Consider the following 20,105-nt stretch of genomic DNA (forward strand, 5'->3'; position numbering starts at 1 on the left):
TGTGGAGGACGTTAACTCTGGAAAGATAACGCTCTCAAATGAGTACAAGGAGCTTGCACGTATGTAATGGACCGAGGCGGACAGGCAGTGCAGTATTCTTTATTTTTTTTATACAATGTGTGATGCTTGAAAGTTTTGGCAGTAACAAGTTTGATTGATCAAAAGATAGAGGTACACTTAAGCATTCCTTATGAGTTGTGAATGCGAAAGCATGCAAGCCGCTCGTCCGCTCCCTTATTCGTCCCTCAATGTAGATTAGAATCTACATTGAAATCCCACCGCGCCGTGAAAATTGGAACCCACTAATTATTCCAAAACTTAAGGTTTGACCTGAATAGCGAAATATTGAGCCCGCAAAAAATAAGTTATTTACAGTATATAGAGTTGAACAGGTGATTGCCGACGGCCCCATACTGGCAGTACCATGGAGTGAAGGCCAAAGCTGCTTGCTTGTCTTGTGAACGACACGTGACAAGGCGTGGAATGACTACATTAAGCTGCCATGGCCACTTCTCCAGGGTGCTGCCAGTATACAGTTGTCAGCAATCACCTTTTCACCTTCATATGGGCAAAGTGTTGGGGAGAACATTACTTTTTGATTAAAGGCCCCTTCAGGTTGCACAACCCTGCACATACAAAAACTTAGTCGCTTGCAACCTTGCGATGCTGTATGGGGAGTGCTTGCTTCAAAATCCTGTAGGATTTTATCCTATTTATTGCCCGCTCTACGTGAATTCGGACAGACGCAATCCTCCTAGTCTCCGTCACCTCTTGTTCGGATAACTGAGCCTTCCCTCGCGTGAAGGCTGGCGTGTTGAGTGCTACTCCCTTCGCTTCCATCTCGGGGTCAAGAGAAAAACCCATGTCGGCCATCACATGATCGCCACGTTCAAAGTGTGAAATGATTCCAGAGTCTCTTACAATATGCTTGTCAGACGCTCGTCCACCGTAGACCTTGGACACGAACATCACCGATCCGTGGGGTGCAATAGCCACCAAAAACTTCACAGTGTTGTGGCCTTTGTGTGAGCTATACGTCTGTGCCCGAGCGAGCAATTTTTTCGGTCGCTGCAAGAACACCTCAGTGCAATCCAAGATGCAAGTAGTGCCTGCAAAACCATTCTCCTCAAAGGATCGCGGAATGTTTCTGAAGATAGTGTCTCGAGAGAGCCACACCACTACATTCCTTAGGACTTGCCCTAGTGTAGCAAGCATGGCGCGAAAAATGTTCCCTACAGTTGAAACCGAAACCGCAAACCTCCTTGACAGATCGCCATATATAAGGCCGAGCCTCAACTTTATTAGCGTGAGCAAAAGCTGCTGCTCAACAGGCATCATAAAATTTGTTGTAGCAAACTGTGGCACAACTTTCACCAACTCCTTGAAGACGTCTGCATGGAGACCGGTATAAAAAAAAGATGTCTCGATCCTCAAGGCTATAGCCACTATGAAGAGCAGGAGTCGCAGCTGGAGCTTTGGGTTTCGAGTAGGCGTGGTCGCGATGGGATGTGTCTTCCCGCTGGACCCCCTGGCGGCACACATCTGACCGAATTTGGCTGCCATGATCAGTTGCCTGTAAACAAAATCAGTCTATCAATTGAGACAACATGCTTATCGCGTTAAGCAGACCAGGCTTCTGCTCACATCGATTCGGTTTTGAATTAAACCTACTGTGTGCTCAGGAGTAGACTCCCATGATGTTGAGGCCAAATCGCTGTCGACAATTTGCTCGACCTCTTGCATGTAGTCGGTGCTCTGAAAGGAACAACTTTTTATCCCAAGCACGCAAGATATGTTTCTCACATTAAGTAGATCCTGTTGCTGCTTACGTCACTTAGATTATGTATTAGACCTACCGAGTGTTCAGGAACAGCTGGCCCTGAAGTTGAGGCTAAAGAGATGATCTGCTCGACCTCTTGCGAGGAGTCAGTGCTCTGAAAGGAATGGAACAGCATTTTATGGCCACTAAAATAAGTTAGCATGCTTGATATGTTTATTACATTAAGGGGCCCTGCAACAACTTTTTGACTGGTTTTTAATTTGCACCGAACCTGAGCGGACTCAACGTAGTAACTTAATGAAACTTTTCTTTTCTCGAATTTCGCTTTATTTTAGAAGTTATAGGCAAATAAAAATTACAAAAACAAGCAAAAAAATAACCTCCTTCATGACGTCGTTGGTCGTGGCTTGAGTGATTGTGAACTAGAGGAGAGGTAGTGAGCTCAGCGAGCCCTCACGGCTGCCGCACTCCGTGTCAACAGCTCGAGGGGGCGCCACTAAAGCATGTGTTGGATAGGCTGTACGAAGCGGGCGTTCAGGGCGGCTTGCATTGCATCTGCTGCGCAATTAAAGACTCATTCGGCACTTCATTGGCCACAAATGACAGCAAATACGGGGTAAAGATCGGTTCAGAACAGGAGCCACTTCGCGCTGCCATACCGCCAAACGGCCAAATCGCAAGCCAAACCTGTGCCGAAGGCCTTCGGAATGCTCGGAACCGGTAGGATCCTCAAGCCGGTTACGACTGTAGCGCCACCGCGTACATCCGGGACCTTTCTACGCTCGCCGCTCGTCAATGCCCGATCCCACTACCCCTTCCTAGTATGCGCCGCCTTTTCCACCGCTTGGTGGCGGGTATGTCCACGGGTCATTTCTTGTTTCTGTACTTTATAAACTGCATTGGTTTCTTTTCTGATCTAAAATACTAAACAAAAACTACTCTCACAAAATAATTGAAACGGTTCGCGCCACTTATATTTTGTATTTTGACTAAAAAGAAGCTTTTCGTGGCTCTGACCAGTAGTTAGGCCACGACCAAAGACCTCACATATCGCGCGCTTTCGGCACCGCGGGTCGCCCCCGTATGTGGAGGAGGTTTCCGCGTCGTCCCGTTAAAATAGGACGCAATGATATTAAGTAACTCTATCCGTGCCCGCTGGCTTGCCCGAACCCCAAGAGACGTGGAAACCGCAAAAAAGTTAGACGCTTAAATATGATTGCAGGGCCCCTTTAAGCAGATTACGCTGCTGCTCACATTAATTGAAGTATGTATTAAACGTACCGAGTGTTCAGAAGTAGCTGGCTCTGATATGGAGGCCAAGGCGATGATGCACTCGACTTCTTCTGTGGAGCTGGTGCTCTGAAATAAATGCAACAATGTTTTATGCCCAATAATTGGGGTTCCTTGTTTTCGGAGTTTATTTTTCATTAAATTCAAAGGATGGTTTTCAGAGTTTATTTTTTGCCGAAGATTCTGAGTTTATATTTGTTTGATTCCCAATTCTCGGAAATTCTGAGCTTAATTTTGCAGTGTTTTCTATTAAAAACAAATAAATAAATAATAACCAGATGTAAACGTGTGCCAGATAAAAAATAAAACGTGCTTGTATCATTTAAAATTTCTTCAGTTGAGTTTGGCGCAGGTGCCATTGCCATTGGCAATACTAATTTGTCCCACGACAAAAGTCGCACACAGGTGTTGCTTCGATAAACGTCGGTACCTTAGAATCAATAAAGTCCAGGGGGTAGTGGCTAGGAAGCTCGTAGTCATACCCACCTATTTCATCAATCTAGAACGCGGCCGCGCGAGGTGGAGTGGTTAAGGATGTAATAGAGAAGTTTCAACTGCCCCTCTTACCCTATTTTATACAATCTTTATGGTCCATAGCTTTCACCGTTACAAAAACATATCCTCTCCTTTCTCTAAATCACAAATCGCATGGCTCAAACCAGAAACCGAAAGAGTGGCTTTTGTCGTGACCCGTATGTACAATGCCCTGTTGCCCTGAATCAACCTTGACGAGGCAAGCAGTAAGACCCCATTTGACAACGGTTCAAAATTTGAAAGATAATTATGGTGGCATTTACCCAGGAACATGGACCCTGCGCTGATGAAATTCTAAAAAAAAAGTTTTCACTATTTTCTTTTTTTTTCCGGGAAGGGGGGAGCGGCATTGGCACATAAAAATTCGGTGTTTATCGGATAAATCCCAATTGACCAGAATTTTACCGGCGGGTAATGTTCCGAGTTTTTCGGATTTACCCCAAAACACAGAACCCTACCAGTAATGTAAGTTACCATGCCAGGTGTGTTTATCCTAATAAGCAGACCATGCTGCAGCTAGCATTAGTTAGGTTGTGTAATAAACTTGCCGAGTGTTCAGGAGCAGCTGGCCCTGATGTTGATGCCAAAGCGATCTTGTGCTCGGCAGTGGAGTCGGTGCTCTGAAAGGAATGCAACAGCTTTTTATTCGGGGTGTGCAAATATTGATCATCTCGAATTCGAATCGAATATCAAGGGAAAGCACCTCCATATATTATTCTGATTATTGAATATGTGAGCAGTATGGAAAAATGAAAAAAACAAAAAAGACGAACAAGCTAATAATTTTGTTTTTATTATATTTTGGCCCAGTGATGACCTTTTATATTAGGAAGTAAATAAAACGATCTGTCTAGGCAGCATGTAAAAAAAATCTTCCAAATAGTCATTGCAACTTGACCAGTGATTACCCACATAAAAGGAGTAAATAAAACAATAAAACAGTTCATCAGTCCATAACTAAACAGCATAACAAAGATGCAACTGAAAATATGGTCTCAGAAATAGACTGGTATGACCTTAGAGTATGAAGGATACAACTGATACTGTGCCCATAGATAGATGACATTTAAAAATATAAAAGAATATGACTATACCCGTTTTCACCTCAAGAAAAAAGCAGGTTTTGCGCATTGTTCACATGCGGTGCAAAGTAGTTCTTATGACATTTGCTTGTCGGAGGAAACAGCAATGCTTTTGGTGTTTGGAAGGTGTGTGTCTTGATAAGATAACATAGATCTAATCTAAAATTCACTTACATATATCTTACTTATCCACATAAAGAAGGAAATTAGTAATGCTCCTCAAGGAGTCTGATTTTTTTTACCACGGCTCTTGAGGTGAAACAAGTATAGATAATACATATCAGATGTAACTTACAATTGAGTCATGCAAATTGATTGGCAAAACAAAGTGAAAAAGAAACCGAAACTACTCTGGTCTCATGAGGCAGATTTTGTGAAGTTTTTTTTTACGTTCAACGAAAACGGATACCTAGCTTTCAGCAAATAAACATATTCTTATATAGTTCAGATTTTTCAGGGCATGTGCAGGGTACAGATTATTTGCTACTTGACCCAATATTTGCGGTTTGTCCGAACATTTGGCCGCGGCTGAATAATCGGGAACTTCTGAGCAGGCAATTCTCCAATCGAGTACGATTAGAATAAGGGAATTATTCAATTTATATTTGAATACTCGCACACCCCTACTTTTTATAGCCACTAAAATAAGCTAGGATGCAAGATATGTTTATCATATTAAGACGATTATGCTGCTGCTCACATCAATTCAGGTATGTATTAAATGTACCGTGTGTTCAGAAGTAGCTGGCTCTGATGTGGAGGCCAAGGCGATGACGCGCTCAACTACTTGTGTGTAGCTGGTGCTCTGAAACAAATGCAACAATGTTTTATGCCCAATAATATAACTTACCATGCCAGACATGTTTATCCTAATAAACAGACCATGCTGCAGCTTGCATTAATTAGGTTGTGCAATAAACCTACCGAGTGTTCAGGAGCAGCTAGCGCTGATGTTGATGCCAGAGCGATCATGTGTTCGGCAGTAGAGTCGCTGCTCTGAAAGGAGTGCAACAGCTTTTCACACTCAATGCCACAAAATAGTGCTGGACGTCGAATTTTAGGCATGCGAAGTTCGAGCTCTGAAACTAAAGAGAAATCGTGTCCTGCATAACCCCTGTGGCACTGGAGGCAATACATGTGTGTTTTCAGGGGCAGATTTAGAGGGGGGGTCCGGATGTCCTGACCCCCCTCTTGATTTCTGTGTGTGTAAAATTTAGGGCGTAAAACGAAGGAGAGGGGGAGGGGGTTCCTAAACATATGGTACGCTGACCAACACCTGACCTCCCCCCTCAGGAAATTCCTGCATCCACCCCTGTGTGTTCTAAGGATCAACTCACAATTCCACATCCAGCTCCAGAAGACAGTTTCTTCCTCTGCAACGAAAATTATAATAGTATGTTTGTTCAGATCACAGACGAAAGCCAAGAACCAGTATTCAATCATGTCAGCGCTTACCTTTGTGGTCAGCGGTTCGCAACTGGCATCACGCACCAAACGGCGCCTCCCAACGACAACCTGTCAGAGAGCATAAGCGTTTTAAGCGTACTGTGTGTATCAGAACTGAGACAGTAGTGTGATTAGGGTCACATTTACCTTACGCGCATACCCGAGAGAGAGCTGCGGGACGATATTTTCGTCCGTCTTCTCTCCAGCCACGAAATGGGCCGAACATACCTGGAATCGGGCATGAATGTTACGCAACAGGTAACGACAGCGATAAAGTTACGTTCCACGATAAAGACATGTTCTACTGACCCGAGTATGTTCTGTGGGCGTGAAATCCTTGAGGTTCAGCGCGGAGAGCCACCTTCCTTTCAATACCGGATCCTTGGGGAAGCGGTGGAACTTCACCACCCCGCAATTACATGACGTTTGTTGGTGGACAGCGCACAACTGCTGTCTTTATTTTTTCTCTTTCGATGATTGTTTGAACATCCGAAAACAGCGCAGTGTACTCCCGACGACCTAGTTGGGTTATCCATCGTGCAGTCTACACGAAGTGCCTTGAAAAGAGCACAAGCGGGAAGAGCGCAGAACCGGCAGAACGCGAAAACAGAGACACAAAACTACCAGACAAAAGAACGACGAAAAAGACCTCGACAACCTCTGAGCAACGCCACAGAGCAGGAACCTTGACCATACCTTGACTCTCGTTTGAGACGATGCTCGGTGGATGGATAAATAGTAGCTGTACCGTTGTACTCTTTGTAACAGGCGGTAGCTTGCGCCACCTCTCGCTAACAATAATCGTGAGAATGGAGCGATCGTCCTACACTCTAAAAAAAAAGGGTATCACCGTACACCCTTTTGTCCCATATTATACACCCCAAAACTTCATTTCGACGTACTGCGCCCTATGGTCGAACAAACGGCCCGAAATTTTAAGAGGGCCTTGCTAACGGTGCGATATAACTTATTAAATTGCTAAAGTACGTATCAAAGACCAAAGAAAGAAAACACGGAGTTTTTGGAGTAGGGCCAAAAAAACTCCGATAATCTTTTTTCTAGTCAATATTACGTACATTACCTATCTTAATAAGCTGTACCACACGGTTATCAAGCCCCTTGTAAAATTTGGGGCCGCCTGTTCTATTATAGGGCGCTGTACACCGAATTGAAATTTTGGGGTGTATTATATGGGACAAAAGGTGTAATGGTACACCTTTTTTTCTAAGAGTGTAGTTTGAGAGTAGGCCTCCATTCGTCGCGCCCATCGCGCGGTTCGAGGCTAAGTCGGTACTGATGATGATTGCGCTTGCAAACGTGTATACGCCTCGCAAGCGGCCTCATTTTCGTCTTCTGCGCATGAGAAAGGAAGTAGCGGTGACGTCAGAACGCCGAGCCCTGATTGGCTGATCGCGACCCCCCCTATCTGAGCGTCGTCTGCTCCTTTGCAACGTCGTCTGCTCGCAACGTTGCCTGCGTCTGTCTTACCTTTCCTGCGAATTTCGGAAGTGCAGGTCTTTACGAGCGAGCTCGACTTCGTCTTTCAGAGAGGGCAGACGAAATAACTCGAGCAGTACGTTGTTTTTGTCTAACAACTAGCAGACGCGCATCAAGGAGAGAAATCAAAGGACTCACTGGCGAGGTACCCCGAGGCGCCGAGTTTTGTTTGCTAAGAACCGAGAGGGGGTGGGCGTCCGCAAGTTCCCTCCCAAATACTTGTTCCCTTCTTTTGTGTGCGGCGAGACTCCTCACTCTTCAACGGCGTCGGCAGGTCGGCGCAGTTAACGTCGTCTGCTTTACGTCTGCTAGTCAAAGCAATGGCTGCTTTACCTTTCCTGCGTCTGTCGGAGATTCACCGCTTTTTCACCGGCGAGAGTTACCGTTGCCTCGGGAAACAGGAGATAACAAGAGGAAGAAATTGACCTCTTAATCTAAAATTGAGGTCAGCGATCAAAGTATAATACGGGATGGGTTCACAAGAGTCGCGCGGGACATATTTTATTCAGCGCGCCAGCCGGTCGTGGGCAGACGGTCGCCGAGTCGCGGAGTGCCTGCTAGGCCTAACTGCCGTGCTCGCTTGGTCGCGTTCGGTGGAATCGTGGCCGTTGGAGCTTTTCTCGGGTGTTTGTGGATCCAACGTTCTTGTTCGTCGTGGTCTGTTTAAGTACTGTTTACTTTTTTCTTGCTGCTTGAAGTCGGGACGCGTGAGAAGCGCACGTAGAAAAATAAACGTCCGTGGGTCGTCGCGACCGCGACGCTGTCGGCCATGCTGATTTGATCGTAAGAAGTGCTTAAGACAGCTTCGGAGCTGTCGTAGGGTTTCGTCGTAACCTGCGCAAAACTTGCGAAAATTTCGTTTCGTGAATACGAATTTGTTTTTAAGTTATGTCTTACGCACATTTTTGGCGTAAGATCGTTTCGTGAATCTGGCCTCTGCACTCCCGAAAGTCGCAGGAAAGGTAAGACAGACGCAGGCGACGTTGCGAGCAGACGACGTTGCAAAGGAGCAGACGACACTCAGATAGGGGGTCGCGATCAGCCAATTAGGGCTCGGCGTTCTGACGTCACCGCTACCCCCTGCGCAAGAAGCAGACGAACTTGCCCTCCGCATAGCAGTTTCCATTGCCAACATAGTCCTCAAAAGAACGAAGCTTGCCGCGAGATATGATCAATACATGTCATTCGCTACCGTTTTGAAGAGTCTGCTCCTTTTCAAAACTAACTCAAGTATCCACCAGCTGTTTCCACTGACAAGTTGTGAAACTCGTTATTTCAAAACTGTTTTCGTAATGAGGAACTCACCGTGATGCGAAAGACCGTGCCACATCAAAGACAATAAAAATAGAGTGAGCTTGGGGAAGGACCACTACACAACGTTTTGAGGACGCAATGACGGCGCTGCATGTTGACCAGAAGGGGCTTTTAACTGAAGAAAACAAAAGTCTCGATTGCTCCAAAATTACTTCGCAGCTGGCCGCTTAATAAATGTAACATATAGTCGAAGAGGAACGTTAGAAATAAGACTGTTTTCTCACCTCCAAGACTCCGGTGATACGCATGTTGTTGTCGCGGCGAAGGCGAAACCGAAACCTCGTCAGAAACGTCGAAGGTGTCGAGGGGGCGAAATCGGTCCTGGAAAACACGGTCCGACGGTGCCGCGGAGTGCATTCATGCGGCGAAGATTGTTTGGAGCCGGTGTCTTGTGGCCACGTCCGACATTTTGTTTACTCTGAGGCCGCCAGTGAGCCTCCTCGGTTACTGTCTCAAGATCTGAGACTAGAGCTGAGTCAGAGACTCGGTTTTGGTCTCAAGTCTAGACTAAGTTTCGTTTCGAGCAAGTGGCTAACCGCTGAGACTGTCTCAGTTTCGGTCTCCGTTTGGGTCTCAGTTTGGGTCTTAAATCGGCCGCCAGCTAATTTGCTACCGGGCTGTCACACGGCTTGAGACACAAGTTGAGTCAGAGACTCGGTTTCAGCCTCAAGTCCAGACTTAGTTTCGTTTCGAGCAAGTGGCTCACGTTCGGTCTCGGCTGAGACTGTCTCAAGTTGTGTCTCAACTCTTTCGAGCAAGCGGCCCCAGTTCGCCTGGCACGTCGTTCAGCACGACGTCGAACCGCTCGCAACTTCTCATAATCTGCGTCGATCGCAAGGTATTTGGCGGGGAGTTTCACAATTTTCGTGCTGGATGTCAATGATGATGTTATGCGGGCAGTGATGTCTGTATCTCCTGCACCATTTTTATATGCTGACTCTGTTTCGTTTCTGAAACGACTCCAGTCTGTATATGGAATTGTCCGGTTCTGCCTTCTTCCTCCAAAGCCGTCGAGGGAGACGAGTAGAGGCAGGTGGTCGCTGCCCCTGGTGTCAAGATCTGTCATCCATCGGACGGGAAGACGGAAGTCCTCAGAAACCGCAGTGATATCAATGGCGCTCCTGAGCTCTCCCCGAAGAAAAGTGTATGCAGTGGCGTACCAACTTGTTCTTGAGTGGGGGGGCAAACCCGACCCTCCTCCCCCCCCCCCCTTAATCGAAAATTCGGCGCAACTTTTGTCGAAGTTTTCTAAAGATGTGGCAATGATTCGGCAAAATTACAACGTTAGCAGACTTAACATTGATATTTTGTTTTTTCTCACGAAAAAAATTTTGCTTCTTCTTCTTAAAATAAATACAACTTGTAGTGCCTTTTGAAACAGTTATGATTAAATAAGGTGATATTCTACAAGATAACTGTATCGATGTCGCTTTTGTGTGTTTACTGGCAATTTTAGTGTTTGCTTGCAGAAAGTGGCGTGACAACGAGGTTGGGTAGTAGCCGGAGCAGTCACGAATCACACTACGAGAGTTTTGATTTTGAGGCTTCATCAGCGCACGCCTCCAAGTGTGTTTACATTGTTAAAATAAAGACAATCACTGCGTTCTTACTTTCTCTGGGAGTCACCGTTTCGTGCGCGAAAACGGATGGAACGGTTGTTTAGCTTTCACCAGAAGAGATAACAATACTGTAAATATGCATGTTTTTCGATTTGAGTCACTTGACGTCAGCTTTGCATGAAAGTGCGCGTTCCATATTCGCAACGTGCCGTTTTTAACCTTTAAAATTCCGGTTTCTGGTGTTAGGACACACACGGACGTTTAGGAAGATGGGGAGAGTTAGGAATGTCGGATGTGCAACGTCGAGCATGATAGTTCTGTGTTTAACGAATACTTTTCATCAGTGTTTACTAACGAGTGCTTGGACTTCGTCCCCACTCTCCCTGAAGAGCTTTACGAGCGCATGCATCCTATTAACGTTAACTCCGCTGGTATTAAAACATTGATTGATAAAGTAAAACTTACTTCGTCCGCTGGAACCGATAACATCAACCCTAAAATTTAAAAGAAACACCCGTGTTATTTCTAGTGAGTATTTGAAACTCATCTTCATTCAGTCCTCATCTCAAAGCTGCCTTCCATCTGACCAAAAGGTGGGAAGGGTAATTCCCAGTCTTTAAACAGGGCAGCCGCTCTTCCGTATCTAATTATCGCCCTAATTCATTGACTTCAATTTCTTGCAAACTACTTGAGCATATCCTCTACTCCAATATCATGAGGCACCTATCATCCCATTTCTTTTCTTTAAACAGCAGCACGGTTTTCAAAAGGTACTTTCCTGCGAAACGCAACTCTGCGACTTCATCCATGACTTGCACACTAACCTTGAATGTCACGTCCAAACTGACGCAGTTTTTTTTTTTTTTTTTTTTTTTTTTTTCAAAAGCGTTTGGCCGTGTTTTTCATCAACGTCTTCTTTCTAAGCTATCATCTTTTTGCCTCGACCAATAACCGTTTGCATGGATTCGTGACTTTCTTTTTTCCCGTGTACAGGTCACGTCCATGATGATCATGAATCTTCCTTAATAAATGTATCTCCTGGTGTTCCCCTGGGGTTCGTACTCGGGCATTTACTCTTTTTAATATTTATTAATGACATTCCCATTGGGATTTCTTCAAAAAAACGCTTTTTCGCCGACGACTGCGTCATCCATAACAAAGTAACTTGTGTGCAAAATAATAACCAGCTTCAGGAAGATCTAGATAAAATTAACAATTGGTGCAAAGAGTGGATTATGTCACCAAACAAGTAGAAACGCAAACTAATCCACTTCACCAAGAAAAAAAACACTCTGTCATTTAATTACTTCTTGGACTCCGATCTGATTGAGACCGCTACTGTGTATAAATACCTTGGTGTAAGACTAACATCTGACCTTCCCTGGAATAACCACATTGAAGTCATTACCGCCGATTCATCTGGAACTCTTGGACTAAGCAGACGTAACTTAAAAAATCGCTCCACCCTTTGTCCCTAAGCTAACCTTTAACACGCACGTCAGACCAAAAATAGAATATGCTTCAACCATCTGGAATACCCATCGACTGTACCTCATCAATACGCTGTAGAGGCAGTTCAGAACAGAGCTGCTCGCTTCATTTCATCCACTTATGACTTTTCTTTCAGTGTCTCGGCGCTAAAAACTGAACTCCTCTTTGCAGCTTCGCAGGAAAGTCTCTCAGCTGTGCCTTATTCACAAAATCTACTACCACATTCCCGACCTCAAAACCACTTTGTTATTACCCCTCGACCGAACATCTTCTCGCGTCAACAACGTCTGCACCATCAAACACACTTCTGGCTCTACGAACGCTTTCAATTGGTCATTCCTTTCTCAAGCCATCAGCCACTGGAACAGTCCCCCATCCTCCATTGTCACCATCTTGGACCCTGCTGATTTCTCCTCTGCAGTAAAACTACACCTTTCTTGGCCCATGTGATGGTGTGCGGGGCTAGGCAGATCAGTGAAAACACTTACGCGGAGCGCTTGCCAGGCCAGACTTGTACGTAGTTCAACTACTTTACTCAAGTTACTGTAGTTTAACTACTTTTCTGGGTAGTTTAGTAACTTTTAATTACATTTCTATTCTGGTAATCAGTAGTTTACTTTAACTACTTTTCCGAGTGACTTCCACTCAAATTACAAATTACTTTCCAATTTTAGTGGTTGTTTTGCCTATCAACAGAGAACAGAGGTCGGAAGGTCAGCTGATATTTGCAGAGGGGGAAGCATGCGGAGTAGAAAAGGGGGGGAGGGGAAGGAAGAAAGTGTTATATCTGTGGCAGCGCTCGTGCCTTGACGTGCAGCGTGCGCGCGAGACTATCGCGTGAACTGACCGACTGCCTACCCGAGCGACAGCATGCAGCCGTGTTCTAACCGGGCTGATTTCTGTAACCCGTTTTTCTTGTAAATACACCACATTTATTGGCGACGAGGATGTTCGGGTCCACGGGTTGGATCATCGTCTGACTGCCGGGGGCTTGACTGGAGCCAAGGATTGTCCAGCCTCGGAATCCTGGAGCGGCCATCAAGCGGCAACCCCTCAGCGAAGACCATGAGTCGCATCGGGCACATCGAGTCTTTCGACGATACGACGAGCGACTGGCGCTCCTATGAAGAAAGACTGGCGTCATACCTCCTGGTAAACGAGGTTCCCGAAGGTAAGAAGGTTCATGCCTTCTTGAGTCTCATCGGTCCGAAGACGTACGCTTTGTTGAAGTCGCTTACGGCCCCGCAGTCACCGTCCGAAAAGTCGTTTACCGCGTTACTCAAGCTTCTGGGCGATCATCTTGCGCCGCAGCCATCCGTCATAGCGGAAAGGGCGAAGTTCTACAAGCGTTCGCAAGAAGAAAGTGAGTCCATCGCCGAATTTGTAGCGGTACTTCGAGATCTAGCACAGAGCTGCGATTTTGGAGGCTTTCTTGATGAGGCGCTACGCGACCGTTTTGTGTGCGGCCTTCGCCGAGGAGATGTGCAGCGCGTCCTCTTCACAGAAGACAAAAAGCTGACTTTCCAGAAAGCCGTAGAGAGGGCTCTTGCGATGGAAATAGCAACTAAAAGTGCAGCGTTAACGCACACCAGCGGTGCATCGGTCCCTGACGTCCACAAGGTTCGGGTCGACCACAAAGCGCGGATCGACAAGCAAGTACCAGAGCAGTCAAGTTGTTTCCGTTGTGGCTCGACCAACCACCGCAGTGATGCGTGCCCCCACGTCGGTGACACATGTTTCAAGTGCAACCGGAAAGGGCACATTCAGCGCGCCTGCCGTTCGGGTAACAAGAAGCCGTCAAAATCGAAACGACAAAGGCAGGTGAAAACGCTGACGTCCGTTCACGGCGCGGTATCTCTGCAAGCGGTCAAGGCTGCGGGCTTGGAACCGATCACCGTACCCATAAACGTTGACGGTGTGAAGCTTACAATGGAACTTGACACAGGCGCAGCTGTGTCCGTTGTCTCCTTGGCTGAATTTCGGAAGCTGTTCCCAAGAAAGCAGCTACAACCTACAACGCTGACACTTCGCACGTATACAGGAGACTTTGTGAAGCCGAAGGGTCGGGCCTTGGTCTTTGTGCAGCACAACGACCAAAGTAAGGAGCTTCCACTGTACGTCGTCGAAACCAAGGGACCGGCATTGCTTGGCAGAGAATGGCTGCGAGAAATTCGGCTAGACTGGAAGAACCTGGTCACTGTCACAAGGCTCGATACGTCGGAGAGTCTCAAACAAAAGTTGGACGCCTTGTTGGAGAACCACAGCGACCTGTTCAAAGATGAGCTTGGCACCATTTCTGGAGAACAAGCCGAACTTTTTCTTCGTGAAGGTTCAAAGCCGAAGTTTCTGAAGGCTAGAAGCATTCCATTCGCACTGCAAGCACCAGTCGAGACAGAATTGGCAAAAATGGAAAAGTTGGGAGTCATCACGCCCGTGGCTACCAGCGAGTATGCGACACCCCTTGTACCTGTAGTAAAAAAGGATGGCAGTATACGCCTCTGCGGATATTTCATGGCTACGCTCAATCCCTGCCTGGAGGTGGACAGGTACCCCATACCACGTATTGATGAGCTGTTGGCGGCCTTAGCTGGCGGACAAGAATTCTCAAAGATCGACCTCAGCAGGGCTTACCAACAGGTGGTTATGGCGGACAACTCAAAAAAGTTGCTAAAGCTGAACACGCACAAAGGGCTGTACGCCATGAACCGTATTGCTTTTGGCATCTCATCAGCATCAGGCATCTTCCAGAGGATAATGGATAATATGCTGAAGGGCCTGAAGGGTGTCAGCTGCTATCTCGATGACATCCTGATCACCGGAAAGTCGAAGCAAGAACACCTCAGCAATCTCGAAGCCGTCTTGTCGAGATTACAAGAACGTGGTGTGCGAGTGCGGCGTGACAAGTGCTCGTTTTTTCAGCACGAACTACGTTATCTCGGCCACGTCATCAACGCTGAAGGTGTTTGCGCATCCCCTGAGAAAGTGTCTGCACTACTGAATGCTCCTGCTCCGAAAAACAAGCAGCAACTGCAGTCGTTCCTTGGGATGGTGAACTACTACGGAAAGTTCGTTCCGCAACTTTCTACGCTGGCACACCCCTTGTACAAGATGCTGAGACAAGGAGAAGAATGGACGTGGGACGAAGTTTGCCAGTCCGCTTTTCAGAAAATCAAAGCTGCGATGACTTCCCCACCGATCTTAGTTCATTATGATCCCAAAAGACCCCTGCAGCTCGCCTGTGACGCATCGCAATACGGCATAGGCGCCGTTCTTTCTCAAGTTTCTCCGGGCGGAAAAGTTCAACCTGTGGCTTACGCGTCTCGTACCTTATCGGAGGCTGAAAAGAACTACAGTCAGATTGAGAAAGAAGCACTGGCTCTGATCTTTGGAGTTAAAAAATTCCACGTGCATATTTACAGCCGTTTCTTCACCTTGATTACAGACCATAAGCCTTTGCAAACCATTTTCAGCCCGAAAACAGGTATTCCAGCAATGGCTGCTGCACGGATGCAGCGCTGGGCAGTGACGCTGTCTACGTACAGCTACTCGCTCCAGTTCAAGAAATCAAGTGACAACACTGAAGCAGACTGCTTGTCAAGATTGCCACTTGACATTGTGGCAGATGAATCTACCGAAGAAAACGAAACTTTCTATTCTCTGCGTCTAGATACGCTACCTGTCACCAGCCGTGACATTGCTCGTGCCACACGCCACGACCCTTTGTTAAGCAAAATACTCGACTTGACACACGTGGGCTGGCCATCGTCCATCACTGACAAGGAAATGAAGCCTTTCTTTGACAGACGTCTGGAGCTCACTGTGCATCAAGGGTGTCTGATGTATGGCATGCGGGTAGTCGTACCACCAAAACTGCGCAATCTCCTGCTTGAAGAGATACATCTGGGTCATCCAGGTATTGTCAGAAGCAAGGAATTAGCCAGGAGCTACATCTGGTGGCCTTCAATTGACAATGACCTGGAAGATCAAGTGAAAGCATGTCAAGAATGCTATCAACAGCGGAACGAGCCAGTCCCCGCGCCCCTCCACCCTTGGGCATGGCCGACATCGCCCTGGCAAAGGGTGCATTTGGATTTCGCGGGTCCAGTCAAGGGGAAGATGTTTTTGGTCGCCGTAGATGCTCACTCAAAGTGGCCCGAGGTCTATGTGATGCAGAAGACGACATCACAGCACACGATCCAACGTCTTCAGGACTTGTTTTGTCGTTTTGGTGTACCTGAGGCCATTGTTACGGACAACGGTCCTCAGTTCGTCTCAACAGAATTCAAGTCTTTTATTAAGAATCTAGGAGGCCGTCACATCTTGAGCGCGGCCTATCACCCGAGTACTAATGGCCTCGCGGAGAGGTTTGTCCAGACATTGAAGTCTGCTCTCCGAAAAGGACGACCGCAAGACTCCCTGGAGTTGACGGTACAAACGTTTCTTCTGACGTACCGCAATACCCCTCACACGACGACAAAAGAAACACCTGCCAGTTTGTTCTTAGGCAGAAGACTTCGCACAAGACTCGATGCCATTAAGCCTTCCGTTGGGGGAAGAGTAGGACATCAACAGTTCGTCCAGACCTCGCAGCGAAAGGCGCGAACAAGGATTTTTAGTGTGAACGACAATGTTCTCGTGAGGAACTATAGAGGCTCCCAGAAGTGGATTCCCGGCACAATTCTGAAGCAATCTGGCCCAGTGTCGTTCCAGGTTCGAGTCACGACTGCTCGGGGCATATATATCTGGCGCCGTCACCAAGACCAGATGCTTCATCATCGTGAAAACTCGATGCAAGCCACATCAGACGGATTCCTGCCCGACCTGAGGGATCCAGAGAACTGCGTCGACGAGCCTGTGGTCAGTGAGTTTGCAACCACCCCACAGAGGGCAACCGACAGTCCCGCTGTGCAACAGCGCTACCCCACAAGACATCGTCGTCCTCCAGACAGATACGACGCATAACGTTTTTGGCATTCTGTGCAGTGTGTGTTTTCCTTTGGTTTCTTCAATTACGCCGGGGGAAATGTTATATCTGTGGCAGTGCTCGTGCCTTGACGTGCAGCGTGCGCGCGAGACTATCGCGTGAACTGACCGACTGCCTACCCGAGCGACAGCATGCAGCCGTGTTCTAACCGGGCTGATTTCTGTAACCCGTTTTTCTTGTAAATACACCACAGAAAGTGATTTAGATAGTCCAAAAAACCCCAAAATTTTAACGAGCCCCCCCACTGCAACAACACTGCTACGAGGCGCGGGGAGCGAACAGACACGAGGCAGGAGAGGTCGAGTAACTGTAGGATTAGCTCCGAATAGTGGCGTTTCTTTGTATTCCGAAGCTCAAGGAGACTTGACGCATTTGAAGAAAGGGCTTGTCCTCGCTTCTCTCCAATGTAGGAATTCTTGCCCACTACAGGAGGTGCACACACTGCTCCTTTTACGGTGCAGGCGATAGAACCCCTAACAACGACGCTCACGCCGGATGGGCTGCTCGTGTATCGCTCGAAGCGCGTTAACCCACCCCCGCGCCTGCGTTCACGCCGCTTCGCGGTGACGGTGTGCGGCTGCTAATTACAAATCTATTAACCCCCCTAGCCCCCCCACCCCCCGTACACGCCGCTTTGCGGCGTCCGGTCGGCAACCCAAGCCCCGCTGCCCCCCATGCACTTCCGTAAATAGAGTCGATACGATTTAGTTTAGCGATGTTTCGTCAACAACATTCGTTTTTTTAGTGTTAATGGTAAAAAAGAAATGTAAATATCGCCAAATGCCTCGACAAAACAAAATGTTCGAGAAAAAAAATAAAAAAGAAGTAAGCCGGCCCACGCCATAAATAGAACCCGGGTCTGACACGTATGAGGCAGACATCTCACCACTAAGTTACGCTACCTCTTCGGAAACTCGCATTGCATCCGCTGCCTATGTTGACGGCGGCAGCGCCTATCTCCAAGCAAGCAAGCAAAACTTTATTTTGTGTAAGGGCCTACGTCCTGGTCTGGACTGCCCGTCCGGCCCATGTCTCGCGGATGGATTCCGTAAGGTTACCGTGTAGCCTTGTTCGTGGAGCAAGGCTTTACGAACCAGCCAATCCGGCGTGCGTGAGCACCGTTGCTAGGGTTTGTATCGCCTGCGCGTTAAAAATATGCCCGCGCGGGTCGGGGGGCAGTGCCCAATTGGTATTCCTTGGGCGCCGCCGGCCTCTGTCTGCTCTGCCCAGTGGCGGCCGTTTCAGGGGGGGCAAAACGCATGCCCTGCCCCCCCACTCTGAGAACTGGGGGGGCAAGTGCCCCCCTTGCCCCCCCGGTTGGTACGCCCATGAGTGCATGTTCCATCATTGAGGACCCCCATGTTCCAATAGCTGAAAATGTCTTCTAGGAGTCTTCCTCTCGCATCAAGTTTATCTCCGCCCCACAGCGGGTTGTGTGCGTTGACATCGCCACAAAGAAGAAAAGGTCCATCAATTTCCTGCAGCACGGCCTGAATTTCCTCGCCAAAGAAATGCACTCTTGGCGGAATGTAGATCGCGATGATTGTGAAGGATATGTTTTTGTACTGAAGCTTGAGACACACGTAATCGGCTGTAGTGTGAAGGGAGACTTCTATCCTGGCAGCTGAAATGTCTGTGCGCACACACACGGTGATACGACTTTTTTCCCGATCAGGAACGGAATGATGGCACTCGTATCCGGAGATGCGGAGCGTTGAAGATGCATTTGATTCGATAAAGATCGCAATGGGCGTTTCATACTTTCGTACAAAGTCCCGTATATCAGGCAGTTTGTTTCGTAGGCCGCGCACGTTCCACTGGAGCACAGTGCATTCGCGGTATATTTGATGCATAAAAAGTTCTTCTACAGAGTCTAGACGTCGTTCACTGGCGTGCTCTTGAAGTACGATACCTGTGGTGCTCGTTGCGTGTGCTGTAGGTAACTCATTTGTGGAAGTTTGATGCCTAGCAAGCTCCATCGCAGAGCCATTGCTGAACCAGTGTGATTATTTGGAGAATCGCTCGCACCACAGGAGAGTCAAACGGCTTCAGAAGTTCCGTGACCACTGGCATTACAGTTCGTGCAAGGGTTCCCAGTGAGGATATCAGGCTGGGCTGTTCGTTGCCGGTCGCGCTTCGGGAGGTTTTACGGTTGCTGGTTGGCTGTGATTGTGCTTGAGCAGAGGCAGTGCGGAGCGCATGACTGTATGAATTCCGCTGTGCTGTGCGCTGCGATGAATGTTGGGATGTGCCTTGCTCTCTAATGCTATTTGGAGGCTCCACGTGCTGTTCTCTCGATGCACCTTGTTCCCGAGAGACTGATTCAGGGTTTGGTGATGCACGCCGTGCAGGGTGCGAATTCCGTGTTTCACTCTGTGATGCGTTGTTCTGCTCGGGGTGGAGGTCCTGCGTCTCATCATAAAGGTCACTGAAACGGTTCTGAAGAACGTTCAAGTTGTCGTGTTCGATGTTGCGCTGGCCGCGGCTTCGGACGGCAGCTCGGGCAGTTTTGAAGTCTACTTTGTTAATTGTTTTGTACTTGTTTACGGCTCGTTCTTGTTGCCAGATCACACAGTCTTTCGAGGTTGCCTCATGTGCGCCCTTGCAGTTCACGCACTTGGCCCTTTCGGCTTCGCATCTTTCGCTCGCGTGGGAGCCAGAGCATCTGGTGCACACCTCGGGGCGAGTGCAAACTGCCTTGACGTGTCCAAACTTGCCACACTTCCTGCACTGCGCTGGTCGATCAACGTATAGTTTGACCTTATGTCGTACTCTGCCCAGAAATACGTGTTCCGGTAGGGTCGCAGAAACGAAAGTGACGCGAACCGTTTCCGTGTCAGCAAAAGGACGCACCTGCGTGATTTTCGTCATGTTCGCGCTTAGGTTCCGAAGCAACACTTTCTCCGAGATGCTTGCGTCAACGTCCCGAATAATGCCCACAGCAGTGTTCGGATTCCGAGGCTCGTATGCCCGCACTGCAATGCCGACGAGCTTCCTGATTCGCAGCAAGGACGCTGTGGATTCTTGATTTCGTGTGTCCACCGCGAGTATGTTCAATCTCTTGTTGCTGCGAATTTCACCAACTTCGGTAGGGGCGTGACTATTTAGAGCCTCCGTGAGCTTCAGGC

The 20,105-nt window shown here is 47.8% G+C and overlaps 2 protein-coding genes and 1 long non-coding RNA gene across 3 annotated transcripts; all 3 read right to left on the reverse strand.

Annotated features, from left to right (window-relative positions):
• Positions 1 to 1,324: 1,324 nt before the first annotated feature.
• Positions 1,325 to 6,147, reverse strand: LOC120849528 (cell wall integrity and stress response component 1). Its single transcript, XM_040221767.2, has 9 exons — positions 6,142 to 6,147; positions 6,024 to 6,059; positions 5,611 to 5,682; positions 5,414 to 5,491; positions 4,153 to 4,224; positions 3,062 to 3,139; positions 1,857 to 1,934; positions 1,672 to 1,755; positions 1,325 to 1,573 (listed from the first exon to the last, which is right to left on the reverse strand). Exons 3-9 carry the CDS (start codon positions 5,656 to 5,658, stop codon positions 1,325 to 1,327), a joined length of 687 nt encoding a protein of 228 aa, XP_040077701.1. The 5' UTR covers positions 5,659 to 5,682; positions 6,024 to 6,059; positions 6,142 to 6,147.
• Positions 6,148 to 6,154: 7 nt separating this feature from the next.
• On the reverse strand, positions 6,155 to 6,472 carry LOC120849514. Its single transcript, XR_005717941.1, has 3 exons — positions 6,442 to 6,472; positions 6,280 to 6,360; positions 6,155 to 6,201 (listed from the first exon to the last, which is right to left on the reverse strand). It is a non-coding gene; the product is annotated as an uncharacterized LOC120849514 (long non-coding RNA).
• Positions 6,473 to 18,942: 12,470 nt separating this feature from the next.
• On the reverse strand, positions 18,943 to 19,848 carry LOC120849527. Its single transcript, XM_040221766.1, has one exon. It carries the CDS (start codon positions 19,846 to 19,848, stop codon positions 18,943 to 18,945), a length of 906 nt encoding a protein of 301 aa, XP_040077700.1.
• Positions 19,849 to 20,105: the final 257 nt, after the last annotated feature.

Source organism: Ixodes scapularis, unplaced genomic scaffold (assembly GCF_016920785.2).
Source record: "Ixodes scapularis isolate PalLabHiFi unplaced genomic scaffold, ASM1692078v2 ptg000080l_1__unscaffolded, whole genome shotgun sequence".
Classification (NCBI taxonomy): domain Eukaryota; kingdom Metazoa; phylum Arthropoda; class Arachnida; order Ixodida; family Ixodidae; genus Ixodes; species Ixodes scapularis.